General features: G+C 35.6%; 6 protein-coding genes across 6 annotated transcripts; 4 read left to right on the top strand and 2 right to left on the bottom strand. All coding sequences in view use genetic code 12, as the record gives it.

Annotated features, from left to right (window-relative positions):
• Positions 1-519: 519 nt before the first annotated feature.
• On the top strand, positions 520-1,533 carry PVL30_003085 (uncharacterized protein; the record flags this gene model as incomplete). Its single annotated transcript, XM_061119431.1, has 2 exons — positions 520-527; positions 843-1,533. 2 exons carry the CDS (start codon positions 520-522, stop codon positions 1,531-1,533), a joined length of 699 nt encoding a protein of 232 aa, XP_060975414.1.
• A 902-nt stretch (positions 1,534-2,435) lies between these two features.
• On the bottom strand, positions 2,436-3,044 carry PVL30_003084 (uncharacterized protein; the record flags this gene model as incomplete). The annotated part of the gene is made up of 1 exon (XM_001525620.2): positions 2,436-3,044. One exon carries the CDS (start codon positions 3,042-3,044, stop codon positions 2,436-2,438), a length of 609 nt encoding a protein of 202 aa, XP_001525670.2.
• Positions 3,045-4,773: 1,729 nt separating this feature from the next.
• On the top strand, positions 4,774-8,490 carry PAN2 (poly(A)-specific ribonuclease; the record flags this gene model as incomplete). Its single annotated transcript, XM_001525619.2, has 1 exon — positions 4,774-8,490. One exon carries the CDS (start codon positions 4,774-4,776, stop codon positions 8,488-8,490), a length of 3,717 nt encoding a protein of 1,238 aa, XP_001525669.2.
• A 2,093-nt stretch (positions 8,491-10,583) lies between these two features.
• On the top strand, positions 10,584-12,835 carry PVL30_003082 (uncharacterized protein; the record flags this gene model as incomplete). The annotated part of the gene is made up of 2 exons (XM_001525618.2): positions 10,584-10,793; positions 10,985-12,835. 2 exons carry the CDS (start codon positions 10,584-10,586, stop codon positions 12,833-12,835), a joined length of 2,061 nt encoding a protein of 686 aa, XP_001525668.2.
• A 505-nt stretch (positions 12,836-13,340) lies between these two features.
• Positions 13,341-14,324, bottom strand: SHO1 (Transmembrane osmosensor; the record flags this gene model as incomplete). The annotated part of the gene is made up of 1 exon (XM_001525617.2): positions 13,341-14,324. One exon carries the CDS (start codon positions 14,322-14,324, stop codon positions 13,341-13,343), a length of 984 nt encoding a protein of 327 aa, XP_001525667.2.
• A 2,869-nt stretch (positions 14,325-17,193) lies between these two features.
• On the top strand, positions 17,194-18,369 carry AOX1 (Alternative oxidase, mitochondrial precursor; the record flags this gene model as incomplete). The annotated part of the gene is made up of 2 exons (XM_061119430.1): positions 17,194-17,198; positions 17,220-18,369. 2 exons carry the CDS (start codon positions 17,194-17,196, stop codon positions 18,367-18,369), a joined length of 1,155 nt encoding a protein of 384 aa, XP_060975413.1.
• Between the last annotated feature and the right edge of the window lie 1,964 nt (positions 18,370-20,333).

Raw genomic sequence — 20,333 nt, 5'->3', positions numbered from 1 at the left:
AGAAGGAGAAGGGGATACTTGAAATCACCAAATTAAAGCGTTTTATTATTTTGGACTCCTTATTTGGTGGTTTTTTTTATCATATATTTTGTATTTTCTACTTTCTATTTCCTACTTTTTATTAGTTTTTCTGATTGTTTTATTATTTTGAACTTAATCTTATCTTCACCATTTTTTTGCTTTTTTGCGTTTTTGCTTTTTTCTCTCTTACCCTTTTTCCAAGTACTTCCCCCTCCCCTCTCTCTTATGTATAACTCTACTTGATTTCCTTTTTTCTTTTTTCTGGTATGGATCACTCTGTAAACTCTATGAAAACAGGATCCACCGTTCCTGTTGTGTGTCTGTTTTTTTTTTTGATTCTCTTTTCCCCTTCTTTTTTTTTCTAAAAGACAAAGCTTAATCTTCAGTACAATTTCTTAAGGAAATATCTGGTAAAGACTGTTGCAACACTTGAATCATTCAATTAGTTTCAAATATGAAACATCATGGCGGATGCATAGATTCGTCTTAATTTTAACAATGTCAGTGTTTATTTTTCCTGCATTCATAAACTCCCTCACACTAGAGCTGAGACCTACTATTGCTTACTCGACATTGCCATTAATCAATGAACGACAACACCAGTATCGCAACAACTACAACAATAATAATAATACTAATCTCAAAAACGAAAACGGGCAGAGTAATGGTAACAATGAAAAGAGAATAAAAGCTTTTGAGAAGTTTGGTTTGAAAGAGGTCACAATCATTGATTCCTTAATGGACCTCCCACTTCATTTACTCCAAAAAAATACGCAAAAAATATATAAACTAACCAACCAACCTTCAGTAATTATTCACAGATCACGACTCAATATTTCTTTGGAGAAAATAGGACAACTAGAGTCTATGGGATCAAAGCGTATACTTGATTGGATTATTATAACTGCTAAGCAAATTTATCAAGCTTCACAGAATTATGTTGTCACACCTTATAAAATAGATATTCCATTAACACACTGCCTATCCAATCAATTCGGCGATGGTGGCGCTCTCGACATGCAGCAAACAGTAAGTTTGACAATGAAAAACACAATTGATTTGACGTTATCGTTAAATGTCATTTTACATTCTGAAAGTCTTTCTATTGGTTGGGAGTTGACAAACCTGATAACAATGCGGGAAATATACACTTGCTTTGTACCAGAAATGAAAGTGGGCCAGATGTGGGCAAGAGTAAAAGTATTTGAAACCGATGTAGACCTAAGTATTATTGAGGTTAATGAAGAGGATGAAGATGATAAAAATATCTTTCAAAAGATGAAAGGGAAAGTATTAGGAAAGAGTAGGAAAAACTTGTTGAGAATGAAATTATGGAAAAGAGTTGAAAAGGTTAAACTGTTTTTAGGCAGTGGCGAAAGAGTTGGGAATTTCATTGAAACTAGTATAGAAGACAAAAATCGAAATCGGCATATAATCTCATGTGTTACCGATGAAAGATTATTGGATTGTTCAAGAGAACTAACTAAGATGATGAGCATACTGGTTACATAAAAGTTTTTATGATTTTGTTATTTTTTAAAGAAGAAGAACAACAACAACAACATTATCCAAATATATCTTTAGAAGCATAAATTTGAGGACTAGCAAAACCCGATACTATTATAATTATTTATCCCTGCTCTTGTAGTATATTTGCAATTTGTTTGATGAGATGATATAGAGCAAATGAGCACTAAATTTAATCACGATCAAAAGAGATTGCGAAGCAAAAAAAAAAACAACATAGAACAGAACAGAATAAAACAATGTATTAGATGGACCCTGGAGGCAGGAACAAGAACAAACGTTTTTGTAGTTCTTTTTCTTTTGCGCGCTTCACTTCGTCTTATCTTATCTAATCTTATAAAGTATTTTTTTTTTATTTTTTATTTTATTTTTTATTTTATTTTTTATTTTGTTCTCGGTAAAAGTGGGGATAAGGTCGAACCGAGGTGGTAGACAGAAAAAGGAAGGAAGGGATATAGGAAGAGGCCAAAAAAATAAGAAGAGTTCACGTGTCATTTTTTTTTTCTTTTCAGAATGCAGCAGGAGAACGTGGGATGATTGCAAGTCAGTTAAGGTAACCTAACAATCAAGTACATTTATCTCTTTCTCCTTCTCTCTTACAAGCTTCTTCAATGAATACAGGAATTACTTGGGAAAATAAGACTGGGTTTCTAGACTTTTAATTTTTTGTATTAGCTAGCTAATCAATACAACAAATTACAACACTAAGTAGAGATATTTCATATTGGTGAAAAGTATTAGATATTCACAACAACAGAGTTTCTCAATCAAGAGTTCCGTCGGTGGCCAATACTTTAGTATCCTCTTTTTCTATTTATTTCTCTTTTTCTTTTTCTTTTTCTATTTGTCTTCTCTTCGTCACAGTACCATCGCATTCAAAGACTTCCTTAGCATTTCTGCTTATTCTTCATTTCTCTCGCTTTTTTCTTCTTGTTCATGTTAAATTGAAACTGTTGCTTTTTGTAATGTTGTGACCGATTGTAGTCATCCTCAGATTTCAAATTCTCCTCTATAACTGATGAATCCAAATTTGAGTCATCTGGCATGTTATCATCCTTTGCTAAAACATTGTACTGGTTTATTTGCAATGTTTCCTTTGCAGGTCTAGCAGTTGTCGGAGGTTTCAAACTTATGGTTGGTGTCGAAGACGATGCAGACGCCGTTGGAGTAGTCAGCAATGATTGTAAATTGTTTTTGTTTGCACCTATTGAAGCAACTTCAGCGTATGATAAAGGTACTGAAGAAACTTCAATAAAACCATCATCCTGTTCATTTGTTGTTGTACTACTAGTAGTAGTAGTATTAGTAGTATTAGTATCTTCTCTGGCATCTGGTTGTGTTTCTTTCATAACAACATTGACTATTTGAGTATCTTTTTGATACGTAAAAGTCATTCTCGATGGGTTTTGAAGATGCGAAGGAGTTGCATCATTAGCCAGTTGTTTTTGCCGAGTTGAACTTTTTGAAAAGAACCAAAATGGGGAGGATTTGAACATTTGTTTGGATTTGGATTAAAAAAAAAGTGGGTTTGGTGATAAAAAGTCTAAACGGAGAGAATTGTGATGGAGAAATATGTTAAATGGTACTAGTTATACTTTTGTTGTTGGTTATGGTTTGAGAAACCAAAAATTGGTAATGACAATGAATAATTGTGGAAGAAGAATTGGAAGTAAATGTGCAAAGCAAACTGTGGATGTAGATTGTTGCAACAGTTGAGCGGTTTAATGAGTGAGTGAGTGAGTGAGTAAGTAAGTAAGTAAGTAAGTAAGTAAGTAAGAGGAAGTAGTAAACTATATTTGATATTCTGGATTCTCAATTCTGAGTTTTAATTCAGAACCCTAGTGGTTGTGGTAAATAATATTGTAATTATTTGTTGATGTGGTTATTAAAGAACCAAGCAAGTATATTATGTAGAGACTGAAGAAAGCGAGGAGATGTTAATCAAAGAAAAGCCAGTGGTATTTATAAGAAAGCTTGAATTAGTTAGCAAGAATTACTTTATATAAATAAAGCAATTTTGAAATGAAATGCTGGATTGAGAAGTTGTGATTATGTTGGTTTGTTTACAGAATATTTTTTGGGGTATTTTCTCCATAGTAGATAATAGAATATCGGCTATATGGAGATAACTGTGCATTTGCTTGTGTGTGTGTGTGTGTGTGTGTGTGTGTGTGTGTGTGTGTGTTCGTTTCTTTATATACATATTTATATAAGTATGTACATATTATTTTGTAGATAAGAAATTTGTGTGCGAGAGATAAGGAAGGAAAGGGAATGACGCATAACACAGTCACGTCCTTGGAAATAACAACAACAACAAGAAACGAAAACAGTTACTGCCGAAAACAGAGAAGAACGTGCGCAACTACCACATGTACCCAAGAGTAAACACTACAACTAGCCATGACTCAAACATTTCAACATTTGCTATGACCACATTACCTTGTTTGAAAATGACGTATACCTTACCATAAGCTAAATTAAAAGCACATTTGTAACTTAACTCTTGCCATTCGACCCGTGGTGTTCCCACCTATCCTGTTTTTTTCTTCTTTCTTCTTCTTCTTCTTCTTTCTTCTTTACCTTTTATATTTTTATTAGCATCTCCCACATGGTCAAATTTTGAGGATTTGTCATTCACTATGGTGTAAGATTGCCATCGCAACCCATATTGCGCTAGCTTATTTACTCTCTGTAAATTTTTATGTAATCTCTCAATACTCATCTTCTTACCTAATTTCCCCCACTCCTTTTCCCCACTCTAATTTATCTCGAGTTTAACTTTAATTTATTATCAGCAACATTTATTGTCTAATCTAAGATAAAGGATATAGAGATTATTATTTACAAAACTCGCGCTGCTTTTTAACCCAACTAGTGATCCAAATAACTGATGTGGTAATAACAACAGTAGTAGTTTTAGTTTTAGTTGTAGTTGTAGTTGTAGTTTTAGTTTTAGTTGTAGTGGTAGTGGTAGTGGTACTAGCATTAGCTAGATTACTGATCATTTACACGACCAACGCGCATTTTAGATATACTAACGCCAACATTCAATACCAACAACAACATCAGATGCTACCACGCAGCTTTTGGCTCAGAATAAGCGTGTCCCATCAATTCCACCCATCAATTCCATTTTCATTCTGCTAAGTACCCTTAATCCATTGTTATTGAATCTGATAGTTTAGTATTGCAAATTTACAAAGCTTGTTAGTTTATTCTGCCATGGAGGGTTGGAGTCAGGTAGCTCTCGTGCCATTGAAAGACAGCAACAACAATAGCAACAGCAACAGCAGCAGCAACAATAGTAGTAATGGCGTACTCGTTCAAGACCCTATATCTACAGTCACTACAACGGTATTTGACTCTGTACAGAACTTGGTGTGGTGCGGTGACACATCGGGTTATGTACGAAGCCTATCTAGTGTTAAAACATCTCCATACAGCATACAACTATACCCTTACACAAAATTTCGAACCAATACATTAAATCAACCTATTATACAAATCCTATCGCACAGAGAAGGCGTGCTATCGTTACTGAATGACCAACTTTCCATTTACAACCGACGAGGAGTTCCCAGAAATGCAGTAAACTCGATGTCTTTTAAAGAATCGAATGGCAGGGAATTGTTTAAAGATCTCAAGACAATGTCATTCAATTGCAACTCATTCAACGAAATCGTAATTGGAACTGAACTGGATTTGATCAAAGTAGATATGAATAAATCAAATCTGGTACAACAATTCAACCACACCGGAAAAGTTGCTATGGTCAAAGAAGCACCGAAATTGTTAGCATTAGCTAGCAGCACAGGTTCGCTAGAGTTATTCGATCCAACTTCAAACTCATCAATTAAAACTTTTTCAGCTCACAATGGATACATGTCAGATATGGACATTAAGGGTAACTACATTGCAACATGTGGAAATTCCATCAGACCCAAAAGATACCATTACCATCAAGCACCAGAATATACGGCAGACCCATTGGTAAACATTTTCGATATACGAACAATGAAAGCAGTTGCACCAGTTGCCTTCCCCGCAGGTGTATCTTCAGTTAGATTCCACCCCAAGTTGCCCAATATCTTAATTGTTACCTCTGCGTATGGGTTGATTGAGTTTGTAGATATATTTGATCAAACAAATGTGAGTGTTTACCATGCTGATATGTCAGCAGCTACACCACCACTACCAGCAGCGGGATCCTCTGCTGCACAACAACAGAAACAACAACAACAACAACAACAGCAACAGCAACAACAACCACATCTATCAGGATTGGAAATTAGCGAAAATGGTGATTTCTTCATGTTTAATGATGGTTTCTCCAATTTACACTTGTGGTCTATCACAAATTCAGGCACTCTCAGTAAAAATTTTGTTAATTTTCCACAAGAGATAGAGAGACCAGACATTGTCAACGGACCCAGTGGAGTCCTAGGAGGCGGCAGTGGTAGTGGCGATAATGCATTTATTGACATTGATGCAGATGTGCCGCTATCCGTAGTTGGAATGCCGTATTATAAGGAACTTCTCCTCTCGAATTGGCCAAATGACCTCAAATTTGTTAAAGAAAAAGCTAGATTACCTGAATCTATTGATCCAGACTTGCTATCGATTTTTGAAAAGCAACAGCAACAAAAAATTTCGCAAACCCCCAAATGGATACCCTATGACTCATTAAAGTACGGTACTTGTAACATTCCCGAGTATTATTCGTTAACCAGCCAAAAAGATACCCAAATCCCCAAATTTTTGAGCGAAAAAAATGGAGGACAAAAGCAGCGCCAAAAATCGATTCAAGCATTGGAAGACAGTATTTTCCAATGTCAAAATGATGAAAAAATCCCCAATTGCTACTCAAGACTACAAATCCAATATTCCAAGTTTGGAGTCAAAGATTTTGATTTTGCATTTTATAATCGAACTCAAGAATATTGTGGATTGGAGAATCATAGCGACAACTCATACATTAATTCACTTTTGCAGTTGTACAGATTCCAATCTGTTTTCTATAACAAAGTAGTTCACTCACTATCCAATGAATGGTTACCGAATGACGAAGCGACAATCGAAACCAACCCGGAAGGCTCATCTATATTGAACGAGCTTGCATATTTATTTGACATGATGTTTAAAGCCAAGTCTAGGAATGTCAAGACCTATAATTTCAGTCAAGTGATGAACCACGATAAGCAAGCAGCAAAGTTAATAAACTTGAACGAGTTGATGAATCTTAACTCACACGAAGTGCGCGAATTGATTATTGCGTTTAATAATTACTTGTTGACGCGACTATCGATGGATTTTAGAAACCAGTTCAACTTCAATTTTGATTTGACAGAGTTAGCTTACGAAATCGAGGTTAGAGGACGAGGACATTCTTGTCCCATATATGATAAACAGATGGGGGCCATGTTTTCCTTAGAATTGATAACACCGCCACATAACATGATGAGTAAAATGAGCATCCTTGTTAATCCCAATACACAGCAAGATCAGCAGCAGCAGCAGCAGCAGCAACAACAACAACAACAACAACAACAACCGACCAACTTAGCCAATATAAGGAAAAACTTGAATATACTCACATACTTGGAGTATTCAATGAATCAATACAAGACAATTCCATGTACGCAGCACCAGCATTTCCATCCCCATACTTTAGAAATTCGAACATCAATTACGAAACTTCCACCTGTGCTTGTTCTCAATGTCAACTTAACAAATGAGGAATTCAGAATTATCAATAGTTTAAAGCAATGGCTTGTTCCCGATCTTTATGCTGTGAGAGCAACAAATAATGGAAGCAATCGAGGCTATTCATTTAAACCTAGCATGCCAGTCTCGGGTGACTTTAAGAAATACCAATTATTAGGGTATGTTTGTGAGATAAGTCATCAAGTAGACACATCGAGAACAGGTGGCCATAATTTGGTCTCTTTTGTCAAAATAAAGGATGAGTGGATGTTTTTCAACGATTACTTGGTGATTCCTATCCCTGAAGAAGAAGTGTTTAACCTTACTTACTCATGGAAAAAACCTGTCATTGTTATATATCAAGAAGTTGACAAGATGGACAAGGTTGAACCGTTTAGACATATAACTCATTTTCAAGGCAATGACTCTATACTTTATAGAGATCACTTTGCTGGGCCAATTAGAGAGCTGTATCAGCGAGAGTATACATTGTTGACGAGGGAGAAAGAAGCTCCACAGCCAGGAACATTAGTAGCCATTGACGCAGAATTTGTCACTTTAAAACCGGAACAGCTTGAGATAAGCTATAACGGGCAGAAGAAATTAGTCAAACCCAAAGAGTTGTCTTTGGCGCGTGTTTCTGTTCTCCGAGGTGGTCGCGAAGGCATAAATAGTAACATTACTGGCAACAACAACGACGATAACAATAATATCAGTGGCATGATTATCGACGATCCGTTATTTGGCGAAGCATTTATTGATGATTATATTGTTCACAAATCACACATTTACGATTATACGACAAACTTTAGTGGTATCGAGCCCAATGACCTAGATATCCATAAATCTAGCAAGAATTTGGTCACGTTGCAAACGGCATATCGAAAGCTATGGCTTTTACTTAATTTGGGCGTCATATTTGTTGGACATGGTTTATATACTGATTTTAGAACTATCAACTTACAGGTTCCAGAGGAGCAGATTCGAGACACTGCAGACTTCTACTACAAGAGTAGTTTCAAACGACAGTTGAGCTTAAAATTCTTGGCATATGTGATGTTGAAAGAGAGAGTACAAAAGGGTAACCACGACTCGATTGAAGATGCTAGGACTGCATTATTGCTTTACAAAAAGTACGTGGAGTTGAACCAAAAGAGCACGAACGAGTTTGAAAAAATGTTGAATTTCGTCTATGAGGAAGGAAATAGACTAAAGTATAGAGTACCTGAGTTGTAAATATATAATGAAGATATTGGTTGGGGTGGTGGTAGTGGGGGAAGAAGATTAGGAAGGTATATACCTTGCGAGTTGCATAAGGACATGCACTCATAATAAAGTCTTCCCACCCCAACCATTTATTGGCGAATCAAAAACTTTTTCCAAATCAATTTACAGCTTCACGATTTTGCAATAAAAACACGATTTTAATGTCTGTATTTGTATTTGTATATGTGTATCTGCATATTCTGCTTTCTTACTTTTCACCTTGACCACTTTTCTCTCTCTCTGTTTCTTTCTCTTTCTTTCAAACCATAGCTCCATCCTTATCTGATCCCTAAAACTTTTGGAGATTGGAACAATATTTCTGACGATGACAACTGAAGCCACACTTAAATTGCAATTCTTATTATTAGCCAACACAAAGACATCAAAAAATATGGAAGAGAAATGATGGTTACATGTAAAAAAATAAAATGAAAAATATAAAATAAAATAAAAAAACAAAAAGAGATATTTTGTGAAATTGATTCTCACACACAAATCGAAACCAAGACTCCACAGTTATTCAATCCCTAAATTCAGCCCTAGCCGACGGTTGAGATAAAATTAATTTTTCCTTTTTACATCCACATATTAGATGCGCCAAATTTTTTTTTGATTTTTGGGGCTTTTAGTTAAGGGCGTCACTAGAAAATGAAAGATAAAGATGGATGAGGGGTGAATTGGAAGCTCAATTGCTATCTTACATATACTTACACATAGAAAGCGTTGGAAGCAGTGAGCCCGAAAAGTCAGAGAAAAAAAACACAAATAAAGTGAGTTGTAAGAAATATGCGAGAGTAATAGAGATGGAATGCTATGTGATGCAATGTAAATGTAAGGGGATAATTTATATCGACCTGTAAAAACGATAAAACGGAGATGTTTTTCAATACTTGTACTGTCTTTGATTAATTCTAAGCAAGAGTATTGATACACTTGTGTATTGTTTTTTATGGTATATCAATTGCTTCTTGCGAGCATTATCTTGTCATTCAACTTCATCAACTCCAGGAAACATATACAGTTCTAGCATCAAGACAACTCAAAATTCCTTAGTTTCATAGGGTTTGTTGAAGTCTCCTTCCTTCTCCTCCTCTTAACTCCCTAACTCAAATTATATTCTTATCTCGTTTCGTAATCCACAGAATATTCTTAAAATAAACCAATTACGCAACTAATATTTGTGAGCTGGTTGGTATAGAATGGGAGACAAGAGCTGAAGTTTGGTACAAATACTTGGCATTGAGTATCCTATTGGTAATAACTTTGTAATAATTTTGTTATAAAAGAAGGTTACCAAACCAAATGGCTTATAACTTCTTGAACCTATGGTGGTCACTGGATAGCACATGTAATTACCATTTTGTAAAGCGGTGCACGCAATGTGCTTATATTTGCAGCCACACTTTTTTCTGTTTTCCAAATAATATTCTCGTCCGGATTTGGTTTTTTAATTTTTTTTTTCTTCTTTTGCAACAACAAATAAAGAAACTCAAACGAAAATAAACATATCCCTGTACAAGTTTATGAGCAAGTGTGTATTTCACAATCACTTTTCCACACCCGAAGCAGATAGCTTATTGTTCTCCACAATGTACAGTTTTATGCCGAACCGAAATAGATCTCATTAATACAATAACGGGTAATGGAATAATACACAATAACATATTATCATAATAGTTTTTTTAAAAAAGTATTGTGAAACATCACGAGTGAAGGGGGGGGGGTTGATGGTAGTGATGATGACGACGATAGTGGCAGTAATGTCTTTTTGTTTTACTTTTTGTTTTTGCTGCAGTATATGAAAGATAATCTTATCAATGCGGGAATGCATCAACTCACCACAAGTGCCATAATTCGCAATCCAGCAGCCACACGAAATGAAGGATACATATGAGTGGGACTCCGATATATATAGAAATATATATATAGCACTCATGTCCAGCCAATCAATAATACCATGAATAATAAATTGAATATCTTCAACTTGCTTTTTTCTTTTTTCATTATCACATCATTACAACATCACATCATCACATCAAAAACTTGATTAATAATTGTAAACTATGTCAGAATCAACAGTCCATCTTCTTAATCAGGCTTCCGGATATGGTGTCCTTGTCGGTGTAGGTGGAGGTTTTGCCATAGGTATGGTTATAGTGACGATTTTGTTGAGAAAATATTTACGTGAAGACAACCAAAGCACAGAAACGTTTGCCGTTGCCAATCGATCAGTCGGCACTTTATTGAGTGCTTCCGCCGTCTACTCTAGTTGGGTATGTTTTTGATACTAAATGAGTGTTTACCGAAAATGAAAGATTACTGTAATCTTTCCTTTCCTTCTTTTCCAAAAATCAAAAATGAAGCAACAACAAGAAAACGAAAAATGGGGCAAAAGGAGGAAAAAAATATACTATGATTTCGAGACCAAGTTTTACTAACAGTTTTTATTTATTTTCTTTTATAGAGTTGGGCAACAGAATTATTATGGTGTACTACAATGGTTTACAATTATGGTATTCAAAGTTCATACTATTACATGTCTGGTCTTGCCGTGCAAATTGCAGTGATGTCAATGGTTGGAATTCATGCTAAAAAGAAGATTCCACAAGCACATACGAGTTTAGAGCTTATCGAATTACGATATGGTAAGGTTGTGCACATTTTGTACTTGTTTCTTGCATTGACAAACAACTTGCTCTCATGTTCAAGTATGATTCTTGGTGCTTCGGGAGCCATTTCCATAATTGCAGGAAATTTGCACATTGTGGCTGCTACTATCTTGACGGTTTTTAGCGTCTTGTGTTATTCAGTTTATGGTGGTTTGAAAGCTACATTCTTGACCGATTTTGTACACACGATGATTTTGCTCATCATTTTGTGCTATTTAAACACCGCTGTATTATCCAATGTTGGTGGTTTAGATGCATTATACGATGCACTTGTTGCATTTGACGAGTCAGGTGTTAGAGAGATTCCTGGAAACTACAACAATAGTGTTATAACCGGTAAATCCAAAGGATCAATATTGTTTGGATTGATCTTGACTGCTGGTAATTTTGGATTATCGGTTATGGATAGTTCATTTTGGCAAAAAACTTTTAGTGCTTCTCCCAGAGCAACGGTGCCAGCCTACCTTACTGCCGCTTTTTTGATCAGTTCAAATGTTTGGCCTTTGGGTGCGATTATTGGCGGTGCAGCCATTGTGTTGGAAAACTCACCCAGTTTCCCTACTTATCCACGAAAAATGACTCAGTTTGAAGTTGATTCTGGGTTTGTTTTGCCATACGCATTAATGGCTACTTTGGGTAAAGGTGCAGTTGGCGCATTGTTGTTGATTGTTTACCTTGCAGTAACCTCTACAGTGAGTGCTCAAATGATTTCTGTCTCGTCAATCTTGTCATTTGATATCTATAAAAAATATATCAATCCCACGGCAGGAAACAAATCGATGATTGCAGTATCCCACATTGGTTGTGTCATTTTCACCTTGGGTGCTGCCGGTTTTACCATCATGTTGCACTATGTGGGCGTTAACATGACTTGGTTTGGCTATTTCTACCCATTAATCATTTGTCCCGGTGTTATTCCATTAATTTTATCCATCACATGGAGCAGACAGAATGTGTATGCGGCTTTTATCTCGCCAATATTGGGTATTGTTTTTGGTTTCACTGTATGGACCACTACAGCATACAAACTTTCTGGTGAAGTTAACATCACTACTTTGGGTGGGCAATTACCTGCATTATATGGTGCATTAACTGCATTGTTTCTTCCCGGTATTTCGAGTTTGATCTTGTCTTTGGCCATTCCTTCGGAGTTCGACTGGAGTGTGTTGCAAACAGCACATCTCTTGGTGAAGGAAAAGACAGACTCTTCAGAAAGTTCTGATGAATCAATTGCCTTGGCATCACAAGAGAAACAAGAAGATGACGGTAAGCAAGAAGTTCTCGATGTCAATTCAGAGTCTAATGATTCGAGAGAATCAGAAAAGCATGCTGAATTGGAAGCCCAAAATGAGGTATTTGATAAGAGTCAACAGTTGACCCCAAAACAACTTGATTTTTGGATCAAGGTGTCTACTGGTGCATCGGTTTTCATATTATTGATAATGTGGGTTCTTTGGCCATTACCATTGTATCGTGATTGGATTTTCTCCCGTGCATATTACAAAGGGTATGCTACGATGGGCTTAATTTGGTTGTACGTGACCATGTTGGTGATTGGGTTTGGTCCATTGTATAGTGGAAGACACTCGAGTGCAAAGATAATCAAAGGTGTCTGGAATGATTATATTAGAAGAAGAGGAAAGTAGGGGATGTAGAAGAGAAGCCGAGAGATTATTTATTTTGAACCATTTTTTGTTGTTTTTATTATTTTTTTTTTTAATTCTCCATATATTTGTGTATGTATGCGGTATTGACCTAATTAATTTTGTTTTTTTAATAGAGTTTATATTTTTAACGTTGTCAGTATCCGTAGTAGTAGTAGTAGTAGTAGTAGTAGTACTAGTAGTAATAGTGGTAATTAATTAGTTGTATCAACTGGTTGAATCGTTTGCAATATACTTTTGATAATAAGACAAAATAAAAATAAAAATAAAGATAAAGATATCATAGGAGTCTAAGGACACTTTAATATAGTGCCGACAACTATAATTGAGACACCTAAGATACAAACTTGGTTTTAGAAAAAAAGAACAAAAACAAAGAAAAAAAAGAGCAAAACATTTCAAATTCATTCGATTATTATCATTTTTTTTTTTATTTTTGGGAATAAAACAAGTAAATAGAAAAAACAAAAAAATAAAGAATAGTCCACTATGTATCGATCAATTTAACATAATTCGAAGGGCAAATACCCACTTGTCCGTTGGCTCTTCTGGCCTGCCACCATTTTCCATCAACATCGTCAACATCTAAAATCTCGTCTTTAATAAATGAAATTTCGTTAATATCATCGGGATTAGCATCATAACTATAGAGGGCCTTGGCTTTGTATCTAAATGTAATTCCAGTGCCACCTTCGGAGTCTGTATATAAAGTATTTCTCTTTGTTCCACTACTGTTTGTGTTTGTATTTTGGGTCAAGTCACGCGGTGCTGAGCCCATCATGTCCTGTGACGAATTTTCCAAGCCGTGCAATTGTGTCAGTGGGAAGTAACTTGTTGCGTTTGATGCATTTGCTGCATTTGTAGAGTGTTGTTGTTGTTGTTGTTGTTGTGAGTGAGTGTTGGTTTGTGACATTTGGCTCACATTTTCTTGGGGTAAGCTTATTCCCGTTGATGTGAATCTCTTGCTTGCAGCAGAGTTGAAACCTTGCTGGTCATCAAACGGCTCTGTTTTCAGCACTGATGATCTGCCAATATATTCATTAGCATACTTGTTTGAACTGAAGGAGTCGATAAACTGGTTTGTTGGTGATTCTGGGTGACCACCAAAATACAAGATCCATATAAGATTCAAAATGCTCAACAAGATACAGCCGGCTGCACAACACAAGTTGCCTGATGAGGAAGAGTTGTACACCAAGTTGTTTGTTGAGTTTGTAGTGTAAATAAACCCGATACTGACCAAACCAACCAATGTGAATTTGTACAATTCGATGTTGTTGTTCAAGTATAGCACGGTGATCACCAATATTATAACTATTTGATAAGCAATACCCCACCACGTGAAATGTGGGAATGAGCCTTGAGACGATGCAGCTGCACCGGCTAATGCAACTATCCATGCTATAAGACCAAAGGAGACAGTGGCTATAGCAAAAGGGTCGCCTGTGAAATTTCTAATCTTAAAACCCATGTTATTTTTTTTTTCTTACTTATTTTAGTATCTTGAATGGAATTGTAAAACTGAAATGTTAAAATTGAGAAAACAAAAAAGACCAAATGGTGAATGGGAAGTGGTTCAAAATCGAGTAATGAAAGGTAAAACGAAAAGAAAGACTAGCAGTAGTAGCAGCAACAACAAGAACAACAACAGCAAAAACAAGGACCTAAAGTGTTGCTTAGGGTATAAAAAAAATTGACTAGTGGAAATGAAGAAGTGGGGAAATGATAAAAGACGTCACGGGTAGCGAGCAGTAATAGTGGGGGGGGGGATTTAAGAAGATTGTAGGAATAGACAAAGTCTCACTTGATGAATGCCTGTGATGCTCTCAAGTAGACTGGTTGTACTGACTTGTATGGGGTGTATAGTGTTGGTAGTATTGGCTGTAATTGGGAAATACGGTCTTGGTGATGATTGGAAGGGAGGAAGGAAAAAAAAGGCTATGATGTTGTGATCGTGTAAAGAAATTAGAAAAAAATAAAATAAAAATAAAAATAAAAAATAAAATAAAATAATAATTAAATAGAGAGGAACACATAAAAATCAAGGTAGTGTATCTTGCCCAATAATAATTTTATGATTTTGTGTGATCCACGAAATTGTTTTCTTTTTTTTTTCTTTTTTTGGTGGTGGTGGTGGGGGAGGAGGAAAAGGTGAGTACAAAGACCTACAAGAAGAACAATTCTATTTAGTACAGACATTCTCTTATGAGACGCATTTAGTCAATGGTTGTAATTTATTTTGGTCCTTGTTTAAGGAACCCAAAGAAAAAAGGGTAAGGTAACTTTCAACCCATCCCCACGCCTCGCCCTATAATCAAAATTAAAATATAAAAAAAAGAACAGGCATCTGCAATCAATCAGTCAATCAAAGCTTTGGCTCACAAGGAAACACAGATTTGGTGATTTTGATGAAAACTGGATTTATTTTTCGCTCTTTCTTCTTTTTTTTTTTTTTCTTTTTTTTCGTTGTTGGCATTGATTATTGTCATTTGTGAAACTGTAACCAGTAGTGGCTCTATTGCCACATTGTAATATCCTCTATAGAAGATAAAATATTCAATATGAAACAGATTGTACATTTTTCTTTTCAGCCTTTACGTACACTAAGCAGAAGAACAGATGAAATAAAAAAAATAAAAAAAATAAAAAAAATAAAAAAAATAAAAATATAAGAAGGATTGAAAAATCAGTAAAGTATGGAAAAAATCTAGAACCACCCTTTCCAAACAAGTCACGTGCTCTAGGTGTATCTCACTAATGTGGTATATTTATTTGTTTATTCATTTATTTCTTCTCTTCTCTGTCTTAACATTTTACTTGTATAGCTCTGTATATTTCTTCTTCGTTCTCCAAACATTCATCACACATTTACCAAATGAACTAGCAAAGATGTTGAATAAACAATTGTTGTGTTTTTATTTCTCAACGAATAAAAGAAAACGTGCTATTCAATTAAATGTAAATGATGACCAATAGCAGAATGAAAACAAAATGTTTGATTCATGATATTTTTTTTTTCTTTCAAAGAAAAAGTGGAAGATAAAAAAAGAAACTTATGGATGTACGGAGAATGCTTTCTTGTTTTTAGGGTTTGGACTGAGTTCGGCCGCACTTTTTTAATGTTAGTAAGGATTCCCGCATAACTCATGGCTACCATACAATAAACTCCCAGCTTGATTCGAACCGTTTTTAACCGCTAACAAACAGAAAATGAGCAACTTGGTCTATGTGTGTTTTTGACAGCAAGTAGCATCATTCACCAACATGTGTCTATGTGTTGACACCAACCAAAGCAGTAGTGGATTTATATTCGGAAGTGTATTTCCCCCCTTCTTTTTGCCCAATTTGATTCTTTTTTCTTAAAATTTTTAATTTTTCAAAGGTCACGAATTAAAGAAACTCGCAGACGGTTTTTTCCGATGAACTAAAGCCACACATATACACAGACACACGCACATGTATATCCATACATTCATACACATAAAAATATATAAATTTATATTTTTATATGTAGAAAGTAAAGTGTGTGTGTGTGTGTTCAAAAGGATTAAAAAAAAAAAGAGTATTCGTAAAACTCCGTTTGACATGCATAAACGGCTTCTAGTCATCTTTTACACTTTTCTACATCTACTCTACAATCTATATCTTGCTTACTCCAGAGAGATACAAGTAAAAGGGTGAGTCTTTAGCAGTATACGGACAATTCAGGGTAGCACAGATCTACGGATTTTTAGTGTATACTTTACTACTTTTGCTCATTTTGTTTCGCTATAACGTTATGTACGATACTTGCTTAGAAAACCATATTAGGCTTTATGTATAGTCAAGGGACACTAAGGCATGACCCCATGGCCTACATGTTTTGAGCAAATTTCAATACACCCAAAAAGAGAAATGGACAAGACGGAGATGGTTCAGTATGCTAATACTGAAAGGGCAATATCTGATACTAAGCACCTATTCTATATTATGTTTTGTGATGTAAACTACAAAACAAGATGATGATGATGATGATGACCCTCGTGCCGTTCTTCTACGTTGCAAAAGCCTGACTTAAAAAAAAAAGGAAATCAAAACTAAAGGGAAACAAAAAAAGAAAGAACAGGATAGAAAAAGAAATTTGTGGATTGCAAAAGAAACATACATTACTAAAAAAAAAAAAGAACCCGACTTATGGCGTAACCCTTTATGATATAAATAGGTGTCGAATGGCTTCCATTGCTTGTCTCAATTCAAGTCAAGAGTCTTCCATCATAGAAATCAACAACACCATATACTTTTCATTACCACATATCAACAATACAATTACGGAAAAACAAAAAAAAGAAAAGAAATAAAAAATGTTGTCAACAACTATTACTCACAGAACCCCATTGATGGTTGCTTCCTCGACGCTTTCGGCAATTAGATTTGCAACCAGCGCAACAGCTACATCTGCTACTACTAATACTACGACTACTACTACTACTGACCCAAACCCACACACGATTAAACATGCACAACAAGTCACCACCAAAAGCCAATTGCAACCACCACAACAAATCTCATTTATCTCACATGATGCAGAAATTCATCAACCCGAGGAAAATGGAAAGAAAAAGAAATGGTTCAATTGGGGAACGAAAATTTACACGAATGATGGTATCACACATAACGACGATCCAAAATTTCTTACACCGCATGCCTACAAGCACGTTGGGTACTCACCTGCTGAACTCTACGGCGTTGAAGTAACACACAAAACACCAGCAAACTTTAGAGAAAAGTTTTGCTACGGCCTTATCAAGACATGTCGTTTCTGGTTCGACTTGGTTACTGGCTATGCTGAACCCAAGACAGGTGACCCAAATGAATACAAGGGTACAAGATGGGAAATGACAGAAAGTAAATGGATGACCAGAATCATTTTCTTGGAGAGTATTGCTGGTGTTCCAGGATCAGTTGCTGCTTTTTTGAGACAATTGCAATCTTTAAGATTATTAAAGCGTGACCGCGGTTTTATTCAAACCTACCTTGAAGAGGCTGAACAAGAAAGAATGCACTTGCTAGTTGCTTTGAAAATTGGCAAGCCTTCTCTATTTACAAGAGCAATAATGTACGTGGGCCAAGGAGTATTTGCCAATGCATTCTTCCTCACATATATGGCTAATCCCAATGCCGCAGCAAGTATTGTAGGATACATTGAAGAGGAAGCTTGCCACACATATACTGAGCTATTAAAAGACTTGGACAACAAGGGAAAGTTCCCAATATTCGAAAATATGACCATTCCAAAAATAGCAGTAGAATACTGGCCTGGATTGAACCACCAGTCTACTTTCAAAGACTTGATCTTGCAAATCAGAGCCGACGAAGCCAAGCACCGTGAAGTGAACCATACTTTCGCCAACTTAGATTTGCAGCGTGACAGAAACCCATTTGCTTTAAAGATCAATGATGTGGATCAACCACAACCAAATATGGGATTGAAAGTGTCCAAGCCAACAGGCTGGGAAAGGAAAGATTTGATCTTGTAAAAGACTATTGATGGTGATGTTATTTATTGTGCTAGCATATTTTTTTTTTTGCAAAAAAAAAAATATGCTAAATTTGGCTGTTGTTGTTGCTGTTGTTGTTGCTGTTGTTGTTGTCCTTTTTTTAATTTTTAAATATCTGTAAATAGACCTTGAATGAATTATGAGTTATGAAATGTGACTGATGAGCTATAGTTAATTAAGAAACAGGCGATAGATGGCAAAGGGATGATCAAGTATAGCATAATTTTTTTGGATCCATTTGTTATTCGCTTTGGTTGATTCTGACTCTTTCCGCGAGTGAGAAAGGCAGAGGAAGAAAAATATTGCATGCTGTATACGACTGGTCAAAGCATGAACCGTTAAACTACTAAAGCAGTGAACAGGAATTGTCAAACAAACTCTTTGTATTGAGCTTGTAATTTGAGAAATAGTCATGGCTATGCCATGTGTTGAACAAGTATCCACACATACAAAATATGTATACATATACACTTAATTAGTCTCCCGCAATCCACTCCTCTCGCACTCTTTTGCTTTTACTCTCTCTCTCTCTCTCTCTCTTCCCCCCCCCCCCCTTTGTCTCTAATTATACGTTAATTTGAGGTTTTATAATATCCGACGGAATACTGGATTCAGAAAATATGTGTGAGATGCATTAAAGTATTTCACTGCTGAAAAAAACAATATGATGATACTTTTCAACATACCTGTATAAAGACGTTACATTTCTAATGGCGCGGTTATGTCTTGAATGCAGAACGAAGATAAACAAAAAGGTGAAACAACAAAGACAAAGAAAGAATAAAAAAATAGAAGAAGAAAAGGCACATCTTTGGTGTACTTGTGTACATGTACATATGTGTAGATGTGTACATGTGTACATGTGTGTGTGTGAAAAAATGATATACAAATGTTTATTCTACTTAAATTGTTGTGGACGGAAATATGCATCCATTTGGCCCTACTTAATTCCGTCTTGGTGTTGTATATACCAGGTATATTCATCCCTCTCCCTTCTTTTTTAAATTATGTTATGTTTTCTTTTGTTCTGTTCTTTTTTTTTTACAAAAACAAAGTTTTTGGGGCCAAAACCGGTTTAGCGGATGTCGTGATGTTGAACTTTGTGGACCGACTTAGCCGCGTGTTTTGTTTACTAAGCTTATCAGGTATAGATATATCGTTTTAGTTTGTTTGTTCAATTTATTAAAAAGCTTATGGTGTGGCTGGTAATGAGCATTTATTTCCCTAAAGCTTAATTTAGAGGGGTATAACAATGAGTTTTTTTATCGTGAGGTTGTGGCTAGCTCAAAATTTAAAGTTGCTTTGATTACACATTGCAAGTCAAAAAGGAATGGTAGAGACGGATGGTTTAAGCCTTGACCTACTAATCTTTTATTTGCTTTGGTCACTTTAAATTGTAATAACCAAAAGAGAATGATAAAAACAAACAAAGAACAGAAATAAACATAAGAGACAAGACTAATAAATGGTTCACACTTTCATCACCCTCGTCCACCTCGGCACAAGTCCATAACAGATCAGAATTATCTTTTGGTTCGTGATCTTCTATACACTTGTTTGTTAATTGATTGCAAGTTTTTGACTTTGTATCAGTTAAGCACTACATCTATATTTACAACTACAAACGTGCGTAGCAATGATTTGAATTGAGCATATAATACAGATAATACGTGGCGTGACTAGGAACTAAAGTCATTAGCAAGAAGTGTAGTCTTAGAACAGGATGTGGATGGGTGAAAACGCAAAGAAAAGAAGAAGAAAAAGAAGGGGAAAAGAACAGTACTAATCTTGGGGAGGGGAGTCTATTGTTCGAGTATTAACCCTTTGCAAACTCTATCCTGAATAGTCATGAAATGAAGTAATTGACCATATACGTCTTTGTTGATTAAACTCCTTTATAAAGCAAGAGTGCTAAATTGTTCCATGCTAACCCTCTTTTCCAA

Source organism: Lodderomyces elongisporus, chromosome 3 (assembly GCF_030384665.1).
Source record: "Lodderomyces elongisporus chromosome 3, complete sequence".
NCBI lineage: Eukaryota > Fungi > Ascomycota > Pichiomycetes > Serinales > Debaryomycetaceae > Lodderomyces > Lodderomyces elongisporus.
The sequence above is the reverse complement of the archived record's forward strand: the minus strand, read 5'-3'. Positions and strand labels throughout refer to the sequence as shown.